Source organism: Nomascus leucogenys, chromosome 18 (genome assembly GCF_006542625.1).
Source record: "Nomascus leucogenys isolate Asia chromosome 18, Asia_NLE_v1, whole genome shotgun sequence".
Taxonomy (NCBI): domain Eukaryota; kingdom Metazoa; phylum Chordata; class Mammalia; order Primates; family Hylobatidae; genus Nomascus; species Nomascus leucogenys.
In genome coordinates this window covers 94311762-94337242 of record NC_044398.1, presented here as the reverse complement: position 1 = coordinate 94337242, position 25481 = coordinate 94311762, and the positions used below count along the sequence as shown (strand labels likewise).

Genomic DNA, 25481 nt, shown 5'->3' with positions numbered 1-25481 from the left:
ACAGGCATTAGCCACTGCCCCTGGCTTTCATAAATGTTTGGTTTGGGGACCTACCTTCTGCCATGGGTACAATTATCTCAGTTCCATTTTTAAAATAATAGTAATACTAATAATGATGAACATAAATGCCCACAGTAAAAAGACGGGCAGGAAACAGACCCAAATGTTAACAGTGGCTATTTCTTGATGGTGAGGTTGCAAGTGATTTCTTTGAAATCCTTCTCATTTTTACCCCCAGTTTTCAACACTTACTGTGTAACACCTTAATCATCAGGGTCGGAAACATGTTTTAAGTGGCAATTCAATTTCAGGGCCGGGAGTACTTTAGAGGCTGCTTCACACTGTTAGGATTCATAACCTGAGCGCTTCCTGCTCAGCACCTCCAGCCAGAGTGCAGGAATGTCCCTTAGCCCAAGAGGAGGCCTGCATGAGACAGGCTGGACACGGACTTGGTTATTGTTGCAGCTGGGTAGTGAGCACATGAGGACTCATCCTATTCTTTTTACTTTTGTGTGTATTAGAAATTTTCCATGGCAAAAAGATAAAATATACAAATATCCCAGGTCAGTTCCGTTTTTACTTTGGGCCGAGCGCTAAGGGAGGATTAAAAAAAAAAGGCGTAATCCTGTCATCAAAGAATGTATCATTTAGCGAGGGAGAGGGATGTGGAGAGCCATAATTCCAGAATAGTAGAAGAGACCTGGTGAATCCAGGAGGCAGAACTGAGACCCACCTTGACCCACATTTGTCCACATTTGCCTGACAACACTAACTACATGCCCCACGATGGCCAGGCAGATGCAGTAAGACTTCAGAGAGCCCAGGTCTTTAGGGCGGAACTGATTGCTTAGCAAACCACCTTCAGCCTTGTTTTGGGGAAGGCTGTCTAAACTGCATCAGCTTCTCTCTGTGCCTTGGAAATAAGAAGAACATGTCCTTGAGTTGGGGGGGACATAATTGAGCTCTTTTTCTGATCATTAGGACCCATAGCCCTAGGGTCACCTGGCGCATGGTCACCAGTCCCCTCGTGCCTCAGTGCTCATACACACATGGTAGAGGACAGGCTGGGCCTCCACCAACTCCAGGACAACCTGGACATGGGATTTTTGAGAGAGATTTTTAGGCTTGCATATTTTGTTGCATCATTTGCCTCTTTCTCTGCAAGTTGAGCACAATAGGGGAGAGGATCCAGCTGATTGAGATTTTGCTGTTTTTACTTTGATGAGTATTCTTTGCTTCCCAGTTGACAAAGTACCTTTACATAACTGGCACGTTTGATTTTAACAAGACCCTTTGGAGGTAACCAGAGCAAGTGCCATTAGCCTTTCTGTAGGTGAATAAGAGGAGGCTTGGAGAGGTGCCCAGAGCCACACAGCCTCCTAAGAGGCCACACTGACATGGAATCAGGTCATCAGCCCTGCACGTGGCATGTGGTCTCTCGGTATTTCCGATGGCCAGTGCCAGGACGTCAGGTCTGTGAGATTAAAAGAGTAGAAAAAGATCAGGGAAAATGTTTGGTAGGGTTCCCAGGCATCAGCGTTTAGAACTGGAAGACACTTTTCACTGCACAGTCTGTCAGAGAATGCTTAAATTTCATTGGTCAGAATGATATCTAGCTTACAAGTTATCTGAACTTTTAAGAAACTGGGTGGTTTTCTTTTTTTGGTTGTGGGGTTTTTGTTTGTTTGCTTGTTTTGTTTTTTTGAGACAGAGTCTCTGTCGCCCCAACTGGAGTGCAATGGCACGCTCTCAGCTCACTGCAGCCTCCACCTCCCGGGTTCAAGTGATCCTCCTGCCTCAGCCTCTCAAGTAGGTGGGACTACAGGCATGCGCCACCATGTCCAGCTAATTTTTGTATTTTTAGTAGGGAGAGGGTTTCATCATGTTGGCCAGGCTGGTCTTGACTCCTGACCTCAAGGAATCCACCCGCCACAGCCTCCCAAAGTGCTGGGATTACAGTCATGAGCCAAAGAAACTGTTTTCAGACTCAAACTGGAAACAGTGGGAAAAAAAACTCTTTGTTTTTTGTTTTATATTTTTTGTTTGTTTTTTGAGACGGGGTGTCCCTCTGTTACCCAGGCTGTAGTGCAGTGGTACGACCTCGGTTCACTGCAGCCTCCACTGCCCAGGCTTAAGCGATCCTCCTGCCTCAGTCTCCCAAGTAGCTGGGAATACAGGCATGCGCCACCATGCCTGGCTAATTTTTGTATTTTTTGTAGAAACGGGGTTTCGCCATGTTGCCTAGGCTGGTCTCAAACTCCAGAGCTCAAGCCATTCACCCACCTTGGCCTCCCAAAGTGCTGGGGTTACAGGTGTGAGGTACTGCACCCAGCCAAAAGAACATCTTTAAACATCTTCATTTGAAGTGACTAAACTAATGTTAGCTTCTCATTTTCTGTGATCAAATCAAACATTTAGGAGCTGTCTGCTACTGGGTAAATTGAATTTCCTGAGTTATTACTGAGGCTCGTTGGACAATTCTCAGAGCCTTTTTCCGTTAGCTTTGCTTGGTACTATCAGTCTGTTCAGAAGCTCCGTAGCAGAATAGATGTCTGGTACATGTATTTTCAAACTCTTCAGGGAACTGACTGCTATCGCCAGTGCTGGAAATCATTTTCATAGCGCTTTATTAACCATAAAATTATCTGCCCAGTAGCAGCACTGTGCAACAGAAATAGAAAGTGAGCTATGTGTAATTTTAAATTTTCTGTAGCCACATTTTGAGGGAATGAAAAGGAAGAGGTGAAATCAATTTTAATAATATATTTTATTTAGCCTGATATTTCTAAAATATGACTTTTTTTTTTTTGAGACAAGGTCTCACTGTGTCACCCAGACTGGAGTGCAGTGATGTGATCTCAGCTCACTACAACCCCTGTCTCCCAGGCTCATGGAATCCTCCTGCCTCACCCTCCTGAGTAGCTGGGATTATAGGCATGCATCACCATGCCAGGCTAATTTTTGTATTTTTTGTAGAGACAGAGTTTCGCCATGTTGTCCAGGCTCAAAATATGACCATTTTAACACAAAGTCAATATACAACATGATTGATGCAATTACATTCCTTTTTCATACTAAATCTTTCAAATCTAATCTCAATTCATATTAGCCACATTTCAAGTCTTAATAGTCACAATCGTTCATGGCTACCATATTACACAGCACAGAGCTGAGAAACATTGACCACACTAGCCTCTGCTTTTTAGAATTTCCCAAGATTTTAGGCTGTTTATCTATGATGTTGCCCAAATAAATAATGTGTTTTTGGAGAAACTCTTGTGACCCTTTCATTCCCAGGGGTACTTTCATTGAATTCCGAAATGGGATGTTAAACGTGTCCCCTATTGGAAGAAGCTGCAGCCAAGAAGAACGCATTGAGTTCTACGAACTCGATAAAGTACGTCTTTCCGAAATATCTTTGGTGAATGGCTGGGTTTATGGAAATAAGATATGGCCTGGTGTGGTGGTTCATGCCTGTAATCCCAGCACTTTGGGAGGCCAAGGCAGGAGGATCACTTGAGCCCAGGAGTTCAAGACCAGCCTGGGCAACATAGTGAGACCTCAGCTCTACAAATAATAAAAAAAAAATTAGCCGAGCATGGTGGCACACACCTGTGGTCCCAGCTATTTGTTTGGCTGAGGTAAGAGGATCACTTGAGCCTGGGAAGTTGAAGCTGCAGTGAGCTGTGATCATGCCACTGCACTCCAGCCTGGGCAACAGAGCAAGACCCCATCTCAAAAGCTAAACAAATAAATAAATCAATAAGATAATCATACCTTTGTGCCCAGTAGTTAAAAGCGTGCTTTCTAAACTGCAATACAAGAAACAATTGGTATCTTTTTGTTTTTCTCAGAAAGAAAATATAAGACAAAAGTTTGTAGCAGATCTACGGAAAGAGTTTGCAGGAAAAGGCCTCACGTTTTCCATAGGTATTGTATATATTGCCTGTGTTCCAAACTTGGATACCCATTTCCCAGAGTTTGTTGTGGGCCAATGAGCTGTTGATAATGGAGTATGTGCAGTTTTAGGTGGGCAGGAAGATTAAATGAGCAGTCCAGTCTATAGACAAAAACCAACCACTCTTTTCTGCATAATTAGCCATAATAGGACTTAACTAGTCAAGAAACAGCTTGCAGACTGTTGGGCTTGGTTCTAAATTCTTACCCAACAGGATTCTTCCTACCAGCACTCCTTTCGTCAAAAGAGGAGCACTTTGATTACTAAAGAGTAGGAACTTCTCACACATTTGGGCAGAAGAGAAGCACTATAGTGAACTCCGTAAGGGAGATGTGGAATTGAACCCCTTAGGTAAACTAGACTGATGTTTTGGAATCACAGAATGTTTCAACAGCAAGGAACCTTAGGGGCCAATTGGGTGGCTTTTACAGATCAAGAAACTGAGGCTCAGAAAGGAGAAGAGACTTGTCCGAGTTCACAAAGCTGTTGTTTACACAGCCAGTGTGTGAACGTTTCTGGTATCTAATGCAGAGTTCTTCCTGACATCTCAGGTTTGTCTTTTGTTAGAATATTCCTGCCAAATGCTTTGCACACCGATTTCTCTTGTCAGTGCTAATGAGTCATTGCTCAAAGCCTCCTCATTTTACTAGCTTTCATAAAGGTAAAGGTTGTAGGAAAACTGGAATGGCAAAGGGATTATATTTGACAGATGAGTGGGTGGGTTTTTTGTATTCCTGAACTGTGAGATGGACATCTTTCTGACAAAGCTTTAAAAGGGTTTTTGTTGCCCATGAGCGCTGCCTATAAATCACCTTCAGTGAAGATTCTCATTTTTCCTGCAAAATATACCAGATGCAACCTGTTTCCAGGCATTTTCCACTGAGGGTGTGTTAAAGCCTGAGACAAGCACAGCAGAATGAGGCTGGTATCAGATTTTTCATAAGCATGCTTCCTTTAAACCACATGCTTGACAGGGCGCTTAAATGCAAATGCATTTCTCGCTCTGAGATGGCATTCTGTGTCTCAATTTTAGACCTACGTGAAATAATGCTGGAAAAAAACATAATGTAGAATTAATTTCTAGAACCTATCCATGCAGTAGTCTGAGTAGCAAACTAGAGCACTGAAAATCAACCTTGGCAACCCACTAACTGACAAAGAGTAAATGGTTTTTTTCAGTGACATATCATTAGCCCCTTTTTCACCTTTTGCTTTTGTGTGCTCTATCCCCACCCGGCAGGAGGCCAGATCAGCTTTGATGTCTTTCCTGATGGATGGGACAAGAGGTATTGCCTGCGACATGTGGAAAATGACGGTTATAAGACCATTTATTTCTTTGGAGACAAAACCATGCCAGTAAGTAGGGAAGTGTTTGTGCAGCTTCATTGTTGCATTTGCACTGGAGGGGGGAAATTGACAACTGGGCTGTTTTTCCTGTACCTACGCTTTACCCACCCGCCTTGCTCAAACTGAGCAGTGGCTTCTGTCCTGGAGAGCGAGGTGACTGAGCCACCTTCCCCTCTAAGCTCAGACCCCCAGCGCCTCTGTGGAGGTGAGAATCACACTGCGTTTTAGTTGATCCTTTTCACCTTGGCTTTGGAATTAAACGTTGGCCACCCCATGTGCCTTCCAGAACACCAGCCCCCAGTGCCACTGTCAAGCCCTCTGCGTTTCAAAGCTCTGGCTGTTTCAACCTTATTTTTCCACTGTATTTGTCCCCCTGAGGCATTCATTCTAAGTTGAACACGAGGGGTCATGAACGATGGGAGGACAGGGAATGATCTCATGAGCCTGAAACTCAGGAGAGGGCACCAGCAACAGTGAAGAGGCCAAGTGAGTCCCAGGCATCACACACGGCAGGTACTTGGAGCTGCCCCCAGGGGACGTCAGAAATCTCGAGTCCAGGACCAAATCTAAACTGAGAACTGAGAGCAGATCCCAGTGTTAAAGGCCAGGGCCAGCAGGAGGAATACATAGAAGAAATGCCCCCAGGTGTCGTCTCCCTGGGGCAAGGTGGATCCCCAGGAGGTCAGAGAGGTGTTGCTGCCATCAGAGGCCCAAGACGAGGCTCAGCACCAGTTGCTCACCACCCAGCTTTGGGCCAGCTCCTTTTCTTTCTCTCTTTTTTTTTTTTTTTTTTTTTGAGACAGAGTCTCACTCTGTTGCCCAGGTTGGAGTGTAGTGGTGCAATCTTGGCTTACTGCAACCTCTGCCTCCCAGGTTCAAGCAATCCTTGTGCCTCACCCTCCCGAGTAGCTGATATTGCGGGCATGCGCCACCATGCCTGGCTAATTTTTGTGTTTTTAGTAGAGATGGGGTTTCACCATGTTGGCCAGGCTGGTCTCAAACCCCTGGGCTCAAGTGATCCAATCACCTCGGCCTCTCAAAGTTCTGGGATACAGGCATGATTTTTAGTAGAGACAGGGTTTCATCGTGTTGGCCAGGCTGGTCTTGACTCCTGGCCTCAAGGAATCCGCCTGCCTCAGTGATCCACCCACCTCGACCTCTCAGTTCTGGGATGACAGGCTGCGCCCGGCCCCATCACCTTTTCAATTCCTCCCATCCTCTGGGCCCCTCTGCCTCCCTCCTACATGCAGCCTGGGGGTGTTGGTTACCTTGCCATCACCAGGCCCCTCTCAGGCTTTCTCGCCATCCTGCACCCAGCAGGTGCATCATAAATGCCGCATATTCAGAGTTTCGCATCCCTCTGATCTCTGGTCCACTCCAAAATCCTTGCTGCATTGCTAAGATCTACCCATGAAAGGTTTGCTTTTCAGCAGGGTCCCCACGCCACAGTCTTCCAGCATGAGGGGTACTTGGGGATAGTAGAGGCTTGTTTCTTATTTTCAGAATGGTAAAACTGGAACCCATAAAGGGTAAGGGATTTGCCCAAGGTCACACAGCTAATCACAGAGCTGGTGGCACCAGAAGAAGTCTACCTGTTCTTTGTATGTTTTAAATAGCTTTATTGAGGTATCATTGATCAGCAAAAACTGTACATATTTAATGCTCACAGTTTCATGAGTTTAATCATTGTGCCCCTTTGGTTTTGGGGGTGGTTTGGGACTTTTTTTGTTGCTATTGTTATAAGAACACTTAACCTGAGATATTCCCTCTTAACAAGTTTCTAAGTGTAAATACAGTATTGTTAACTAAAGGCACTTCTGTTTGTACAACAGATCTGTAGAACTTACACATCTTACATAACTGAAACTTTACACCCATTGAACAACAACTCTCCATCTCCCTCCTCCACCGCCCCGTCCCTGGCAACCACTGTTCTTTTCTCTGCTTATATGACTTTAGCACCTTTAAATATCTGATACAAGCGGAATCATGCAGGATTTATCCTTCTGTAAGGGGCTTATTTCACTCAGTATGTCTTCTCAATTTACTCATGCTGTCACAAATGGCAAGTTTCCTTCTTTTTTAAGGCGGAATAATGTTTCATGGTATGAATACACTACATTTTCTTTCTGTTTTTTTTTCTTGAGGCAGAATCTCGCTCTGTCGCCCTGGCTGGAGTGCAGTGGCACCATCTTGGCTTACTGCAACCTCCACCTCCCTGGTTCAAGTGATTCTTGTGCCTCAGTCTCCCGATTAGTAGCTGGGATTACAGGAGCCTGCCACCACACCCGGCTAATTTTTGTATTTTTAGTAGAGACAGGGATTTGCCATGTTGGCCAGGCTGGTCTCGAACTCCTGGCCTCAAGAGATTCACCTGCCTTGGCCTCCTAAATTGCTGAGATTACAGGCATGAGTCACCATGCCCAGTCAGAATATACTCTATTTTCTTGATCCATTCTTCTGTCGGTAGACACATGAGTTGTTTCCATATCTTGGCCATTACGAATAATGCTTCAGTGAACATGGGGGTGCAGATATCTCTTTGAGATCCTGACTTCCTCCTTTTGGCCATCTACCCATGGATTAAAGACTTAAACACAGGACCTGAAACTGTAAAACTCTTAGGAAAAAAACATAGGGAAAAAGCAATGATCTTTTGGATGTGACGCCAAAAGCACAGGCAACAAAAGCAAAACAAACAAGTTGGACAACGTCAAACTAAAAAATGTCTGCACAGCAAGGGAAATAATCGAATGAAAAAGCAACCTACAGAGGGGAAGAGAATATTTGCAAACCATATATCTGATACAAAGGCTAGTATCCAAAATGTATAAGAAACTCCAACAACTCAGTGGCAATTTAAAAAATGAGCAAAGGACTTGACAGTTCTCCAAAGAAGACATGCAGGTGGCCAGTGGGTATATAAAAAAAGGCTCAACATCAGTGTTCAGGGAAATGCAAATCAAAACCACAATGAGATAAACCTCACACCTACCAGGGTGGCTATTTTATTTTATTTTGAGACGGAGTTTTGCTCTGTCACCCAGACTGGAGTGCAGTGATGCGATCTTGGCTCACTGCAACCTCTGCCTCCTGGGTTCAAGCTATTCTTATACCTCAGCCTCCCGAGTAGCTGGGATTACAGGCGCCCACCACCATGCCCAGCTAATTTTGTATTTTTAGTAGACACTGGGTTTCACCATGTTGGCCAGCCTGGTCTCGAACTCATGACCTGAAGTGATCCACCCACCTCGACCTCCCAAAGTGCTAGGCTTGGGAGGAGCCAGCAGACTGGGCCAGGATGGCTAATTTTTTTTTTTTTTTTTAATGTTGGCAGCCAGGTGCGGTGGCTCACGCTTATAATCCCAGCACTTTGGGAGGCCAAGGCGGGCAGATCACCTGAGGTCAGGAGTTCCGAGACCAGCCTGACCAACATGGAGAAAATTAGCTGGGCATGGTGGTGCGCATCTGTCATCCCAGCTACTTGGGAGGCTGAGGCAGGAGAATTGCTTGAACCCGGGAGGCAGAGGTTGCAGTGAGCTGAGATCGCGCCATTGTACTCCAGCCTGGGCAACAAGAGTGAAACTCGGTCTCAAAAAGATAAAATAAAATAAAATAAATGTCGGCAAGGGTGTGGAGAAATTAGAACCCTTGTACACTGTTTTGGGAAATGTTAAACGTCATAGCTATGATGGAGAACTATATAGTGGTTCCTCAAATTAAAAATAGAACTGCCATATGATCCAGCAGTCCCACTTACAGATATATATCCAAAATAATTGAAATCAGGATCTCAAAGAGATACCTGCTGTTTAAAATAAAATAAAATAAAGACAGTGTCTTGCTGTGTTGCCCAGGTTGTACTCCAACTCCTGAGTTCAAGCAATCATCCCGCCTCAGCCTTCCAAGTAGCTGGAATTACAGGCGTGCATTACCACAGCTGGTGATACCTGCTGTTTAAATGAGTGTGCTTTCTACTACAATAAGCTCTCTCTCAGTGGGGTAGAAAGATCTTGTTCTACATCCCAGATGAACTAGGTACTTTGAAGGAGGTGTAGCATTCAGGTTTGTTCTTAATGACAGTTAGAAATGGTTTTATAACCACATCCTTTTGTTGAAATGCTTTTGATGCAGAAATGCTTTCAGTGCAGGCTTTGAAAAAGATCACTGTCTGACTCCATGTCTTTAAAAAAATATAAGGTAATGAAATGACACCCAGGATCTAAGGGATGCCCGGAAGCTTCCTCAGTGCTTCTCTAGCTTGGTGCCATTTCTTAGAGACAGACAGGAGAGCTATTACGACACACGACAGCAGATTGTTCTGTAATGATGACATTCTTGCTTCATGTAAATAGCCGTCTAGAAGCCTCAGTTGGGACTTTGCAGAATGGAATGCAGTTCTTGGATAATCAGAAAATGACTTATTTTGGGAATTCTTCATTTGGGAATTAGAGGGTTTTCTATTCTATTTAACCATTGCAGTACCATGCCTGGATTCTATTTTTAAAATCTTACCTACTTTTTAAAAAATGAATATTATTTAATGGAAGCGTTCCCCCAATTGTAAATTAACCTGTGCATTCATTATAGAAAATTAGAGAAAGTACAAAGAAGAAAAGGAAAGTCACCTGTAACCATCCAGCAACATCCCAGCCTTTCTATGTATATGATCCCAAAAGTGGGGTCCTTACATGTTGCTTTAGTTTTAGTTTTCTTTCTCTTAATGTATTTTATTTTTCTCATATTAGTGAATATTCTTTGCAAAGAAGATTTTTTTTTTTTTTTTTTTTTTTTTTGAGATGGAGTCTTGCTCTGTCACCCAGACTGGAGTGCAGTGGTGCGATCTCAGCTCACTGCAAGCTCCACCTCCCAGGTTCACACCATTCTCCTGCATCAGCCTCCCAAGTAGCTGGAACTACAGGCGCCCGCCACCACGCCCGGCTAATTTTTTGTGTTTTTTAGTAGAGACGGGGTTTCACCGTGTTAGCCAGGATGGTCTGGATCTCCTGACCTCGTGATCCACCCGTCTCAGCCTCCCAAAGTGCTGGGATTACAGGCATGAGCCACCGCGCCTGGCCGCAAAGAAGATTTTGAATGGCTGTATAACATTCTCTCGTTAGGCATCATTTACCCACCTCCCTCGTAAAGGCATGTTGGGTGGTTTAAGGGGTTCTGCTATTATAACTAATGCTGTGGTGAACATTCTTGCATGATTCTTTGCCCCCATCTCTGATCCTTTTCGTCAGTGGTTTTCTAGAAATGGGAATTGGCAGTCCAGCCATGTAAACCTTCAAACAACATATCAGTTCTTGAAACTTTAGGCGCAGAGCAATCCAAATACTAGCCCTACACTTTGCATTTTCAGTGATAGACATTTAGAAAGCTGGGGGTTTTTCCTTTCCTAATGAAGCTTAATGTTTTTTGCTGGCGTCCAGGGAAGTGATCCTGAGCTGAGAGCTGTCAGTAAAAAAGAGCCATTTTTCAGCCAGGCCCTGAGGCTTAGCAGCCTCTACCAGCAGCAGAGACTCCAGGAAGCAGGGTCTGGTGTTACATAAAGGGTGCCCTCTGCTTGGAGCAACTCGAGGGCAGAGTGAGGAAGTGAGGCGCTGGCCGTTGCTTTTCAAAATACTTGCCATCTCCAGAAACCCTGTCATTCTTCCCATCAGCCACAAAAGCCAGCGTTTCTTAAAACCTGGCTCTGAGTTCAGCATGGAGGCCCTGGGCCTGGCGTGGAGTACCTTGGTTTGTTGCAGAGAGAGAGATGGCAAGGGCAGAGAGCACACACCACACATGGCTCTGCATGGCTTTCCAGAAGCCACACTGGCCGGATCACCCTCAGGCACTCTGAATTCGCAGGCAAGAGAGCCTCTACTTACCCATGCTTTTTGTAAAAGTCATCTTGGCTTTAAGGCAGTTGCAACGTGAGAACATTCTAACACTTCATGAACATTAGCAGCTGGTTTGGTTTTTGACCTGACGCTTCCATTTTGGGTAATTTGGCTATGAGTGCACTCAAGCATGTGTGAAAGACTCACGCAGAGGGTTCAGGGTTGGGGACAGCCCCGCTGCTCCTCAGGAGGCTGGCCACATGACAGTGGTCTGTCTCTGCACTGGGATGCCATGTAGCTGTAAAAACAGTCCATGTGGACCCGTCTCTAGGGCTTTTCGTTAGGTGAACAAAGCAAAGTGCAGGACAATATAAGGAATGTGCTAGCTACATTTTTGTCTAAAGAGGGGAAAGGAATTTCTCTTTTTGTTAGCTCATAAATGCATAAAAGGAGTCTGAATGGATGAAAATTACAGACGTTAGTGTGGGGGTGGGGACAAGGACGGGAGAGAGAATTGCCAGTTAGGTCTTACTCTTTCTTAATATGTTTGAACTATATGAATGTGCTATCTATTGAAAAATAAAATTTTTAAATCAACTTGAGAAAAGGAGCTCGGTAATCCCTGTAATCGTGGCTACTAGGGAGGCAAGTGGGAAGATTACTTGAGCCCAGGAGTTCAGGATTACAGTGAGCCAAGATTTCACCACTGCACTCCAGCCTAGGTGACAGAGCGGGACCTTGACTCTTAAAAAAACAATAAAAATTTAAAAAATTTTTAAATTGAGAAAAGGGAGGACATGTAAATCTTCCAGCACTTCCTCAGTGTCAGACCCTGAGCTGGACACTTAGGTTGTTCGTGCTCCCAGGTGAGACAGCAGCATCCTCCCTCTTACAGAGGAGACACAGTGGGAAGTCCAGGGTCTCAGCTAGTCAGAGACTAAGCTGGGATCTGAAAGCCTCGCCTCTGTCATTCTCCTACATCGCTTCTAAAATGCTACCTGCCTTCCTTTTAACTAAATTGTGCAACATTTTATTCTCCAGAAACGTTAATAAGGAAGATCTGCCTTTAAAATTAGCTTAAAAATACAAAAATTGGGCATGGTGGCACACGACTGTGATCCCAGCTACTCAGGAGGCTGAGGCAGGAGAATTGCTTGAACCCGGGAGGCGGAGGTTGCAGTGAGCTGCGATTGTGCCACTGCACTCCAGCCTGGGCAACAGAGTGAGATTCTGTCTCAAAAAAATAAATAAACAAAAAATTAGCTTAAAAGAGGTTTGTATTGGTGTGGACCATGTAGACCCAGATTTGGCCCCACCATTCACCAGTGACAGTGACCTTGTGACAGTGAGGACGGTGACAGTGACCTCATCAGCCCAGTGAGGATACAGTTCTTTTTTTTTTTTTGAGGCAGGGTCTCACTCTGTCACACAGACTGGAGTGCAATGGCGCAATCTTGGCTCACTGAAATCTTGAACTCCTGGGCTCTGGGCTCAAGTGATCCTCCCACTTCAGCCTCCTGAGTAGCTGGGATTACAGGCTCCACCACCACACCTGGCTAATTTTTGTATTTGTAGTAGAGACGGGGTTTCACCATCTTGGCCAGGCTGGTCTTGAACTCCTGACCTCAAGTGATCCACCCACTTTGGCCTCCCAAAGTGCTGGAATTACAGGAGTGAGCCACCACTTCCACCCACAGTTGCTCTTCTGAAGGAGTCATATGAGAATGAAGTGAAGGCATCTGAGGAAAGTGGGTGACACAGGGCCTGACTCAGGAAAGGCAGCTGGGACATGCATCTTTGGCCTGGTCCACAACCAGCGTCTGCTTCCTTCACTTTCTAAGAAAGTTATTCAAAGGCTCATCTGTTATTGAGATTTTCCTAAGAGATTGGAGCCTGCCAAGTCTCTCAGTGAAGGGCCATCCTTGCAAGTGAGCACCGTCCCACACACTTTCCAACAATTCATTAGCGCGTGAATTACTGAACCATGTCCTCCTGTCCTCAGGTTCCAAGTTAGGCTTTGGATGGCAGTTGGCCTTTGCGATCCTGGACTTACCGTGCCTAGCATCTGTAGCTCTTTCAGGACTCAAGGCTAAGGAGGGCACAGAATGGATTCTGTGGATAGATCTGTCTTATTACTTATTTCTGGGACCACATGATTTGAGACCCAGGTCTTCTTGTGTGGCTGGTGGCAGACTTAGCTTCTTAACATGTGAGTCCCTCACTCCTGGGGGGACCCTGAGTGAATTGCCGCTCCCACAGTCAGCTTCCAGAACTGACTGGCGGAAACTGATGAGAGGTTCTCAGCCTGGCGGAGATGTCCCACCCACTCCTGTGTGGGAGGTCAGGAAGCAGGGTGTCATGCAGGGGAGCCACGAGCTTCAGATGTTCCCTGGGGTTCCTGCTAGCCCACCTTCCTCCTGAGTGCCAGACTCCACAGAGTCCATGGCCCTGTTGGTCCTGAGAATAGGACTGTGGCTGACAACCAGCCCACAGAATGAGCGTCCCTGCCTGTGTCTGTGCTGAACCTCTTTCGTTCAGGGAGACGCTGGCTTCAGACCCCTGGAGTGGGGCTGGCCTTCCAGGGAGCCCCTTGATGTCCACAGAATCTGCATCTCCTGTGGGCATTCGAAGCCCAGATCCGTCACAAAGCTGTCTCCTCTGCCCTTGAAGGCCGGAGAGGTGAAATAAGAGGGCTGTGCTCACAGCCTGATATCAACAGACCCAAGGGTCACTAGCCCTAGGGCCACTAGCCCCTTGGCCAGCTCAGGTTCCAACCTTCGCCCCTGCCCCCAATCCAAGGCGTGTTTTTTTTCTGGATTCTAAGTCACTGGTGCTCAGCCCTGGATATATACTGGAATCACCTGATCACTTTCAAAACATCATGACCCTGGGCTTGGGCCACGCCCAAAACAAGCATTTTTTAACGCATCCCCAGGGACTCCAGCCAGGGAGAGCCACTACTGCTCTACGCCATTTCAGAGCAGGCTCTTGTCTCATTGTCCCTGTAACTGCCCAACAGGTTCTCCTTGCCCACTGCCTAGACAAGAGCCGATTTATCAAGACAGGAGAATTGCAGTAGACAAAAGATAATTCACGCAGAGCTGGTTGTACAGGACACTGGAGTTTTATTATTCCTCAAATCAGTCTCTCCAATAATTTGGGGATCAGAGTTTTTAAGGATAACTTGGTGGGTAGGGGCTCGGGAAGTGGAGATTGCTGATTGGTCGGCTTGGAGATGAAATCATCGGGGGTGGAAGTGAGTTTTTCTTGCTATCTTCTGTTCCTGGTGGGATTAAAGAGCTGGTTGAGCCAGATTAGCTGTCTGTGTGGCGTCAAATACTGCATCAGAACACAGGGTCTGCAAAATATCTCAGGCACAATCTTAGGTTTTACAACAGTGATATTATTTTCATGAGCAATTTGGGGAGGTTCAGACTCTTGAAGCTAATTTGTTAGTCCTACAAAGGCAGACTGGTCCCCAGGCAAGAAGGGGGTTTATTTCAGGGAAAGGGCTGTTACTGGTGTTGTTTCAAAGTTAAACTATAAACTGCATTCCTCCCAAGGTTAGTTTGGTCTGCATCCAGGAATGAACAAGGACAGCTTGGAGGTTAGAAGCAAGATGGAGTCATTTAGGTCACCATCATAATTTTCTCAGTTAAAATTTTTGCAAAGACAGTTTCAGTTCCTCCTGTTGGGTTTTATAATACCTTATTCCTAAGGTGTGGGGTATGAAGATGGGAAAAGAGTGATAACCGCTCTAGCTTCTTTCTGCTGACAGGGAGCATAGTCAGGGTAGGTGTTGACCCAAAGGTAAGAGGAGTGAAACCACTTTGCAGCTGTCTGCTTATACTCAGGGGTTCCTGGTTGGAGTTTCAAGGCCTACATGACAAAGGCATTAGTATTCTCAGGCATAGTTTTAACAAACGAGTGCTAGGATAAAGAGTGAAAGTCCTGGCTTCAGAAGCTTTTGTAGAATTGATCCTAAGCTCTGAGGGACCCAGGTAAAGAGCTCCAAGAACCAATCAGACATGGAGTTACTAGCAGAGAGAGATTTGGGTCAGAGGTTGTTAGACAGACAGATTGGGATAGACAGGAAAGAGGAAATTTGAATACACTCTTCCATATCTTTTTAGTCAGTTTTCCTAGTCCGAAGACCAGATCAGTTCAGTTAAACAGCTGTTTCCCATATCAAGAGATGGCATCGCAGATGGGCTAGGCGTCTTTAGTTAAAGAGGAGAAAGGCAGTGGCTATTTGACATGTTTTTGTCATCTGTATTACAAAGAAAAAGCTTCAGCTTGCAGGGCCTCAGGAAGAAGGTAGTAGCAATTTAATTGAGTCCAAGTCAGAAAAGGGGAAAAAAAAATTGAAAGCATTAGTTTGGGAATTGTAGCCCACAAAGAATTCAGGATTTAGTCCAAATTGCAGGAAATAATAAAACTCAAGAACAAAGGACAAGACTAGAATCTAACAGCAGGGTGTAACATAGTTTTTTGAAACACTTTTTTCTCTCTCCCATCCTTATTTTTATTAAAGACAAATCATAGTAGGACAAGTTTACTTGCAAAATAAGTCATAGTCTTATTATGCTTGGCCTGATTATTTGCATAAAGTACAGCAAGAATAATAATTGGCCATATAGGCTCTTTTTAAAATTGGCTTTGCTGAAACTTTGTCCCATAAGAAATCTCAGGTTAGACTTTTTAAAGCCTCGAGCCAGCCGTGGACTTATCTACTATATCTGCAAAGATAAACCTGTATGAGTTGGGTGAAATTTTTTCTTCTCATGGTCCTAAGATATAATTTGGGGCTCCTGGGCCTGTCAGAAAGTGACATTCTTTATTTACCAGAGTTCAGGAACCCTGTACAGGGACTCCGTAGATAAGGTATGAGGCCAGCTTTTCCAAGGGACTTCTGTTGGCTCTGTTAGTCAACTTTGTTCCTTAAAGCAGTCTGTTTATATTTGAACGTATGTCGTTCCAGTCAAAGCCTTGGTAAAGTAACCAGCATCTCTAATTGTATCCTATTACAAAAGAAAACAGATTGTTGGCCGGGCGTGGTGGCTCACGCCTGTAATCCCAGCACTTTGGGAGGCCGAGATGGGCGGATCACGAGGTCAGGAGATCGAGACCATCTTGGCTAACACGGTGAAACCCCATTTCTACTAAAAATACAAAAAGTTATCCGGGCGTGTTGGTGGGCACCTGTAGTCCCAGCGACTGGAGAGGCTGAGGCAGGAGAATGGCGTGAACTCAGGAGGCGGAGCTTGGAGTGAGCTGAAATCGCACCACTGCACTCCAACCTGGGGGACACAGCAAGACTCCGTCTCAAAAAAAAAAAGAAAAAAGATTGTTACTGTCCTTGCACAAATAATTCTACTGCCATAAGTTGAGAATACTCACAAATAGTTTCCAAATTCTGGAGAAATCAGAGAGAAGGCAATATGGTCTAAATTTTGCTCACGGAAGTATACTTTAACTCAGTTGCTAAAAGCTGTAAATAGCTCAAAAGAAAAATAGTTTTCTTGACTCTGAAAAACAAAAGGATTAACAACGTTTAACACATCAGCTCTCCGTGAGGATCCTAGAAGTTTTTTTTCCTCCATTCCAATGGCACAGTTTGTAAAGTTATCAGAGACCTGCATTCAAGAGTATCCATTAGAGTACTATACCTGATTATAAACTGCCTTTTGAAAAGGATAAAACCAAGACAGCAGTTGCCTGTGGGTAACAAAAGTCTCAGGACAGCCATAGTTAAAGATGCAGTCAACAAGGAAATCTGGTCATCTCTGTGACACACAGTTTCACATAACAGTTACAATTATTACTAATAACATATACTGAGACATATCAGAATTATAGGAATCTTACACAATTTTGTAACACATACTAATAATATATTTATATGACTATAAACCCAAAGAAAGTTAAACACTTTTTTATATTTGACAGTGCTTCTACATAATTTTAATACACCAAATAAGCCAAATATGTCTCTTTTGGACTTTAGGGGACTTTTTTTTTTTTTTAACTTAGAATTTGATCTTGGAAAGTTTGTTAAATATCAAAGGTTTAAAACACTAGATATCATAAAGTAGAATCCCAGGTCACCATAAGTAATTCATGTAGCCACAATGATAACTCAAACATTTCGTAAAGGAAAAAACCTTTACTCTGATAGAGAGAAGACTCAGTTTCTAAACAACAAAACCCAATGAAGATAGCATGAGGCCAACTGAATCCGTCTTTCTTTTATTTTTTTAATAGTTTACTCCAAAGCCAAACAAAAATCTTTCATTGTCTCTCTCAATATTACATAAAAATATTCTTCAAAAGAGAAAACCAAATTTTGTCTTGCATCTGTAACGCTAAAGCTAGTTTTGTTGTTGTTGTTGTTGTTTGAGATGGAGTCTGGCTCTGTCGCCCAGGCTGGAGTGCAGTGGCACAATCTCAGCTCACTGCAAGCTCCACCTCCCGGGTTCACGCCATTCTCCTGCCTCAGCCTCCCGAGTAGCTGGGACTACAGGCGCCCGCCACCACGCCCAGCTAATTTTTTGTATTTTTAGTAGAGATGGGGTTTCACCATGTTAGCCAGGATGGCCTCGATCTCCTGACCTCGTGATCCGCCCGCCTCGGCCTCCCAAAGTGCTGGGATTACAGGCGTGAGCCACCGCGCCCGGCCTGTTGTTGTTGTTGTAATTTTGAGACGGAGTTTCACTCTTGGTCACCCAGGCTGGAGTGCAGTGGCATGATCTCGGCTCACTGCACCCTCCGCCTCCTGGGTTCAAGCGATTCTCCTGCCTCCTGAGTAGCTGGGATTACAGGCACCCACCACCACTCCTGGCTAATTTTTGTATTTTTAGTGGAGACGGGGTTTCACCATGTTGGCCACACTGGTCTTGAACTCCTGACCCGACGTGATCGCCCACCTCAGCCTCCCAAAGTGCTGGGATTACAGGTATGAGCCACCACTCCTAGCCAAAGCTAGTTTTTAATAAAATTTTACAAACAAATCTATCTGATTTTAGTTTGACTGTAGGGTAACATTTTCATAAACCTTTCATATAACCCTTTATAATTGTTTGTTAAAAGAACAAATCAGTGTTCAAAAATAAAACCCTATTTTTTTTTTTTTTTTTTTTTTTTGACATGGAGTCTTGCTCCATTGCCCAGGCTGGAGTGCAGTGGCACATTCTCAGCTCACTGCAACCTCTGCCTCTCAGGTTCAAGCAATTCTTCTGCCTCAACCTCCCAAGTAGCTGGGACTACAGGCGTGTGCCACCACATCTGACTAATTTTTGTATTTTTAGTAGAGACAGGAGTTCACCATATTGGCCAGGCTGGTTTCGAACTCCTGACCTCGTGATCTGCCTGCCTCAGCCTCACAAAGTGCTGGGATTACAGGCATGAGCCACTGCGTCCGGCATAAAACCCTATTATTTTGATATATGGGCCCAGATTCTGGCCCTGCATCAGTATGCTTTTAATATTTAATTTATGGAAAAATTAAATAATACCCTTTCAATTTTAGCCAGCTTGCTCACACACAGAGTTCTTCACAAAGTTAATTTTTCACAGACCTTCTACAATTTGCTTAAACTTTCAGTTTTATTTTGTCTTTCAACCAAAAATAATCCTTAAGATCTCTAAATTAGACAAGATTTTCTTTTTTAAAAAAACCATATTCCCATGTCTTTAAGCAATTTTAATTAAAAACCAGGTGCAGAGCCTAGAATACAGGACAGAACTGCAGATAAAGTCTGACTCTTTCTGGCCTAGCCAGGATTCATGGCTAACTCCATATGTCCCCAGGCCTTATGTGGAATCTGATGGCTCTAAAGTAGGTAAATTGAACAATTACAAAAGTCATAGAAGCCATTTATGACCTTAAAGCATCCAGCAGAAACAGTATCTGATCTGCCTAATTCAGACCAAATGAAGACAGTTTTATTTTATTTCATCAGTAATCTTTAAAACTATCTTTATTTACCAAAGATTACTAATGTCATGGGAACTAAAATGCGTTAGAGTTGCTATTTGTCTGACAAAATATTTAAGTGCTTATTTTTTAAGCCAATTAATTACAGCTCTTAAACATCACACACACAACATTATAAATATACAGACCAAAGAAGATGCATTAGTTGTTAAGATTTTTCATTTGCTGGTTTTTTAGGGATTTTTTCCCCCATTTTACAAATCTTGTCATGACTCACAGAGACCATCTATGCCATGCTTGGACTGTCTGACTTGTCCTATGTGTCCCTCTTTCCTGAATAATGAGTCGTTCTTTTTTAGGACAAGAATTTACCATACAAGATCTTTTCTTACATGAATTTTTTTTTATAATCATCCTTACCAAAAATACATCTTTATATCCCTAACTTTGTTCACATCTCTCTCTCCCCTACTGAAGTAATTCCTGATGCCCTCAAAAGTGAAAAAGGCCAAGTAATGTGATTCAAAACAGAACAGAGCCTTAGATTTTGAGAGGGATCTGTCTTACACTTCTTAGGGTTTTGTGAGGAAAACAGAGTTTCTCCCAAAACAAGGTCAATGGCGTCTTCTCTGTTTTTCCCAAGGAGTCCCCAGCTGTCAGAAAGTACCTTAGGTCCTCTCATGTGGGCATTCAGAGTGGCAAGAAGACAGACTGGGAAAATAATTCAGTTGACTGAGAAGAAAGACAAACAAAAACTCATTCCTCGAAGGAAAAAAAAAAAAAAATCCAGGAAGAGAAAAAGCACAAAGGCCTTTTTTGTTTTTTTAATGGAGTCTTGCTCTGTCACCCAAGCTAGAGTGCAATGGCATGATCTTAGCTCACTGCAGCCTCTGCCTCCCGGGTTGAAGTGATTCTTGTGCCTCAGCCTCCTGAGTAGCTGGGACCACAGGCACATGCCACCAGGCCTGGCTAATTTTTGTATTTTTAGTAGAGACAGGGTTTCACCATGTTGGCCAGGCTGGTCTTGAACTCTTGACCTCAAGTGATCCCCCTGCCTCAGCCTCCCAAAGTGCTGGGATTACAGGCGTGAGCCACTGCACCCAGCCCACAAAGGCCTTTTAAATGTGTACATATATATATGTATTTACACATTTATATATTTAAATAAAACGTGGATATCCATTTTTAATTAAGCAGATTTTAACTGTAGAGCTTTTTTTTTTTTTTTTTTTTTTTTTAACGAAATCTTTTTAAATTTCTTATTACCAGACTCTAGCCAGGATAGACAGCCAGTATTTCTGGCTTTGAACCTTACCACAGGTAACCTTCTAGCAAAATTAATAAGTCTTATCTAAGATTTATGACTTAACTACGGAAGTATAAGATGTCTCAAAGGGATGCTAAGCAGTTTTTTGTAAGTTTTTTTTGTTTTTGTTTTTCTTTCTTTCTTTTTTTTTTTTTTTTTTTTTTTTTTTACAAGATTTAGAATCTCCCCAAACGTAGTTTAGAGAAAGGAAAATTTAAGGCAGATTTTAAGGCAAGCTGTCCATGGTGGGGAAAGAATCAATAAATGGCACAAAAAAAAAGCTTACATAAATAACAAACCAGAGAGCACCCATTCCATAAGCTGGGAACCAGACCCCGGCTACCACTGTGAATAGCAAAGCTTCAGCAACTGAGCTAAAGCCGAAGGCTGTTACACTGCTCTTCCTGGGAATCCAGGACTTTACTGAAGATAATTCTTAAGGCCAGACGTGACACTGTCACATGTCCTCTCAGACCAGCAACCTGACATGAACCCAAAAATTCATGCCCTCTGGATGCCGGAGCCCAAGAGAGGGTACCCTGACATGGTCCCAAAGTCAAGTTTTTCAGGACGTAAAACAAGAGGGAAACCTTATCTGGTTTTTGTTGGAGCAAAGTTTGGAACTGATCAGCCTGCCAGGCTGGCTTGAGCAGCAGGCTTAGAGGGGTCCTATGTCCACATCCTGTTCTGTGGTACTGCTCTCCATGACAGAGGATGCAGCTGTGAGTGGGTTTGGTTTGCACTGTATCTCCAGCTACTAAAGCAATGCCTGGCAGTTAGTAGGTGTTCTAGAAAGGTGTGTCGTATTAATGTGTGAATACTGACTCCCCCTCCTAAGTCACTGAGTGAGGAGGGAGGATGTTTGGTTCACCTGAGGCATGTGAGTTGGTTGTGCCTTTGTTTTTTTCTTTTTTCTTTTGAGATGGAGTCTCACTCTGTTGCCCAGGCTGGAGTGCAGTGGTGCGATCTCAGCTCACTGTAGCCTCCACCCACCGGGTTCCAGTGATTTTCCTGCCTCAGCCTCCACAGTAGCTGGGGATTTGTATTCACAGCACAGACTGCACCAGATTCACTCAGCCTAAGTCTAGGCTCATAAGATTTTTTCTATTAATCAGACCCTTGCAGAGGAGACAAACAGTGATGTTTTCCATTCACACACGGTGAGAGGGGCCAGAATCCTGGCTGATAAGAAATGTTTACCCTTTTTGTCTGCATGTCAGGTTTCTGGGTTCCCATTCTCTGTAGCTTCCAGAAGAACAGAGCAGCTTTTGATGGCCCTGTTCACTGCACCCTAGCTGTAGGCGCCAAGCCACATTGCAAAGGAAAACCATCCGTTTCTGTTTTATGGAACCACAGGCAAAAGCCTCTCAATTTTTCAAGATGCTGCCCAATGGGCTGCATGGGGAACTGAATTAACATTTTCCATCCTGGCCAGAGCAGAGTACACATGACAAAACTAGTCACTATGCTCAGTGCCCAGCATCAAGCTGGCAAGGCTCAAACTTGCTCCCGTTGGTCTCTGTCATCTTTGATCCACTCCACTCAAGGAGGGAAGGGACATCTTCCACACGGAATTCAAAGGATGACCTCTGAGCCAGATGGAAGAGCGGATGGTCACCCTCGAGGCAGCCCTGTCGAAATTCCGAGCTTCTGCTGACAAGTCCTTCAGGGTTCAGCGAATGTGACCAATCAGACAAACTAGGAGAGCCTGATGGACTTCCTTCAGCAATTCCCTTAGACATCTCCTCCACATATACAAACACATACAGCAAAACACCTTGCAGAAAGAGATTCCAGACCAAATCACAAACCAAGAGTATTCCTCCAAACAAGCCCCCTATTCTCTGTACAATTAGGGCAGATACCCCATGCTGGAGCTACAAACAGATACCACCTAATAGAGCTAGAGATGCCCCATGATGGGGCTACAGGCAGGCACCCCACGATGGGGCTACAGTTACAGGAAGTCTCCCCAGGACTGTTTCTTTATTGCAGTTAAATCCATACACCATGGGTTGGCAACACCCCACCAGTAGAGATGGTGCCAGTGTCAGCCCCCAGTCTGAGAGAACTAGGTGGCCGCCTGGGCTGGCCTCTGGATCCATCACCAGTGAGGGGGGTTGGGGAGGCTACTGAATCGCTGGCAGATAGCCACAAGGGAGATCACAGATGAGCCCCCAAATTTGTAACCCCCACAACAGGTTCTCCTTGCCCACAGCCTAGACAGCCAATTTATCAAGACAGGAGAATCGCAATAGAGAAAGAGTAATTCACACAGAGCCAGCTGTGCAGGAGACTGGAGTTTTACTATTACTCAAATCAGTCTCTCCAAGAATTAGGGGATTGGAGTTTTTAAGGATAACTTGGTGGGTAGGGGCTCTGGAGGTGTGGATTGCTGATTGGTCAGCATGGAGATGAAATCATAGGGGGTGGAAGTGAGTTTTTCTTGCTGTCTTCTGTCCTTGGGTGGGATCAAAGAGCTGGTTGAATCATGTTACCTGTCTGGGTGGCATAAACTGCTGCATTGGAAGGCACGGTCTGCAAAATATCTCAAGCACTGATCTTAGGATTTACAAGCGATGTTATTCTCAGGGGCAGTGTGGGGAGGTTCAGACTCTTGCAGGCTCCATGGCTCCGAAACCATAATTTCTAATCTTGTAGCTAATTTGTTAATCCTACAAAGGCAGACTGGTCCCCAGGCAAGAAGGGGGTTTATTTCAGGGAAAGAGCTGTTATCCTCTTTGTTTCAAAGTTGAACTATAGGCCAGGCACGGTGGCTCACGCCTGTAATCCCAGCACTTTGGGAGGCTGAGGCAGGCGGATCACTTGAGGCCAGGAGTTTGAGACCAGCCTGGCCAACATGGTGAAACCGCGCCTCTACTAAAAATACAAAAATTAGCCAGGTGTGGTGGTGCATGCCTGTAATCCCAGCTCCTCGGGAGGCTGAGGCAGGAGAATCTCTTGAACCTGGGAGGCAGAAATTCCAGTGAGCCGAGAGTGCGCCACTGCACTCCACCTTGGTGACAGAGTGAGACTCCGTCTCCAAAAACAAAAAAAAGACAAAGTTGAACTATAAATTCCTCCCAAGGTTAGTTCAGCCTATGCCCAGGAATGAACAAGGACAGCTTGGAGGTTAGAAGCAAGATGGAGTCAGGCCAGATCTCTTTCACTGTGAACGTTTTCTCAGTTATAATTTTTGCAAATGTGGTTTCAGTCCCTGCATCCATAATACCTAGAAATTTGATAAATACTCGTGAAACAGCCACAATGAACATCCACAGCAAGAATTGACTGTAAGGCATGGTGGTGCACACCTGTAGTCCCAGCTACTCAGGAGGCTGAGGTGGGAGGATCGCTTGAGCCCAGGAGGTGGAGGCTGCAGCACGACATGATCGCACCACTGCACTCCCGCCTGGGCAAGAGTGGGAGCCTGTCTCAAAAATAAATAAATGAGGCCGGGCACGGTGGCTCACGCTTCTAATCCCAGCACTTTGGGAGGCCGAGGCGGGCGGATCACGAGGTCAGGAGATCGAGACCACGGTGAAACCCCGTCTCTACTAAAAATACAAAAAATTAGCCGGGCGTAGTGGCGGGCGCCTGTAGTCCCAGCTACTCGGAGAGGCTGAGGCAGGAGAATGGCGTGAACCCGGGAGGCGGAGCTTGCAGTGAGCCGAGATTGCGCCACTGCACTCCAGCCTGGGCGACAGAGCGAGACTCCGTCTCAAAAAAAATAAATAAATAAATAAATGAGAGTCCTGACCACGAGCTACAGAGAGTCCGTCTGTGCTATAGGGGACATCTACACAGCACACACCCACTGCTACCGCCTAAGCAGTTCACGCAGGCTGTGATAGATGACACTGTTCTTCTCTTTGGACGATTGGGGTTCACTGCTACACTGCACAGGTCAGCAACAGCATGTACAGAAATGGGCTGGGGCGGGGAGACTCGTCAGCCCCCTGGCATCTGAACATGGCCAACACTATGCCTTCTGTTTCATTCTCGGACTTTGGGGCTATTAGGGATTTAAATATTAATGCGTGGATTTCACTGAGCCCTGGCCTCTCTTTGGTGCCTGTCAGGTACACTGTAATGAGAAATTGGATCGTTCATTCATCCCTCCCCCCTTCCCTCCCTTCTCCAGGGAACAGGGTTTTTGTTCCTGGAGCTTGGGAGGTGGCTGAGTTCCCCAACTAGAATCAAGTAACCTTTAGTGCATATGCAAATCCAGCATTTGAAATTTCCGGTTCTCTAGCCTTATTATTCTAGAGGGCAGCCAGCTTTCCTTTCATTTCATTTGGGGTCCGCTTCGCTTGCTTTGCACCTACTCTGGTATGCAGGCTCCACACAGCCCCAAGAAGGCTGCACCCCAGGAAGGAGCCCACCATGCTCTGAGAGTCACAAAGAAAGCAGACCCTTGGCGGGAGAGAAAGGAAGGCCTGAGGCAGGTTGTGTTTGTGATGCAGATGCTCCTGCCAGCCCTGCAGCTCTCTGGAAGGGGGTGGAGCTGAGAAGCAACCCAGAGAAGCTCCTGCAGCCAGGGTCGGGAGGATTTCGCCTTCCTGGACGGGTATTGATTCTCCAGACCTAGCTTTTTTTAAGTGTCAGCGAGTTATATGCACACAGATCACTCAGATTCCAAGACACCTCCCCACCAGCCCCCAGCAGGACCGTGGCACGTGACATCTGCAGGGAAGGGCAGGCCTAGCAACTGTCGGGACCAGCATAAACCCTTTTTGCTTTAGGGGTCTCTTCCCAGGTAATGGCCTCTGTCCTCTTCCCACCCTGGCTGGCTGCAGGAGCCTCCTAACTGCTCCCCTCAGTTGTGTCCTCACCCCCCACCGGTTCTCCAGAAAGATCCTGTTGTAAAGTAATCTAATCATGGCCCGGGCTTGCAGGCTTCAGGTGGCGTCCCCTGAAATCCCAGGTCCTTACTTTCATGTGCATTAATGATGGAGGACCCTTGTGTAGTGAGGAAACCTCTTTCAGCCCATATGACTGCATGGTGGTGCAGAATATGGAAGGCATATTTAGAATCAGTATAGATACTGACACTTAGTCCTTTTGCAAGAGTGAGGGCTTGAGTTAAGGCAACTAGTTCAGCTT

At 45.0% G+C, this 25481-nt stretch overlaps 1 protein-coding gene across 2 annotated transcripts in view; it reads left to right on the top strand.

Annotated features, from left to right (window-relative positions):
• The window catches only part of PMM2 (phosphomannomutase 2), a 55953-nt gene that overhangs the window by 10031 nt on the left and 20441 nt on the right, over window positions 1–25481 (top strand). For both annotated transcript variants that reach the window (XM_030798654.1, XM_003269254.4), the window contains exons 5-7: window positions 3298–3397; window positions 3855–3930; window positions 5199–5314. In XM_030798654.1, the coding sequence (XP_030654514.1) occupies window positions 3298–3397; window positions 3855–3930; window positions 5199–5314 (292 nt within the window). The remainder of the gene's footprint in view (window positions 1–3297; window positions 3398–3854; window positions 3931–5198; window positions 5315–25481) is intronic.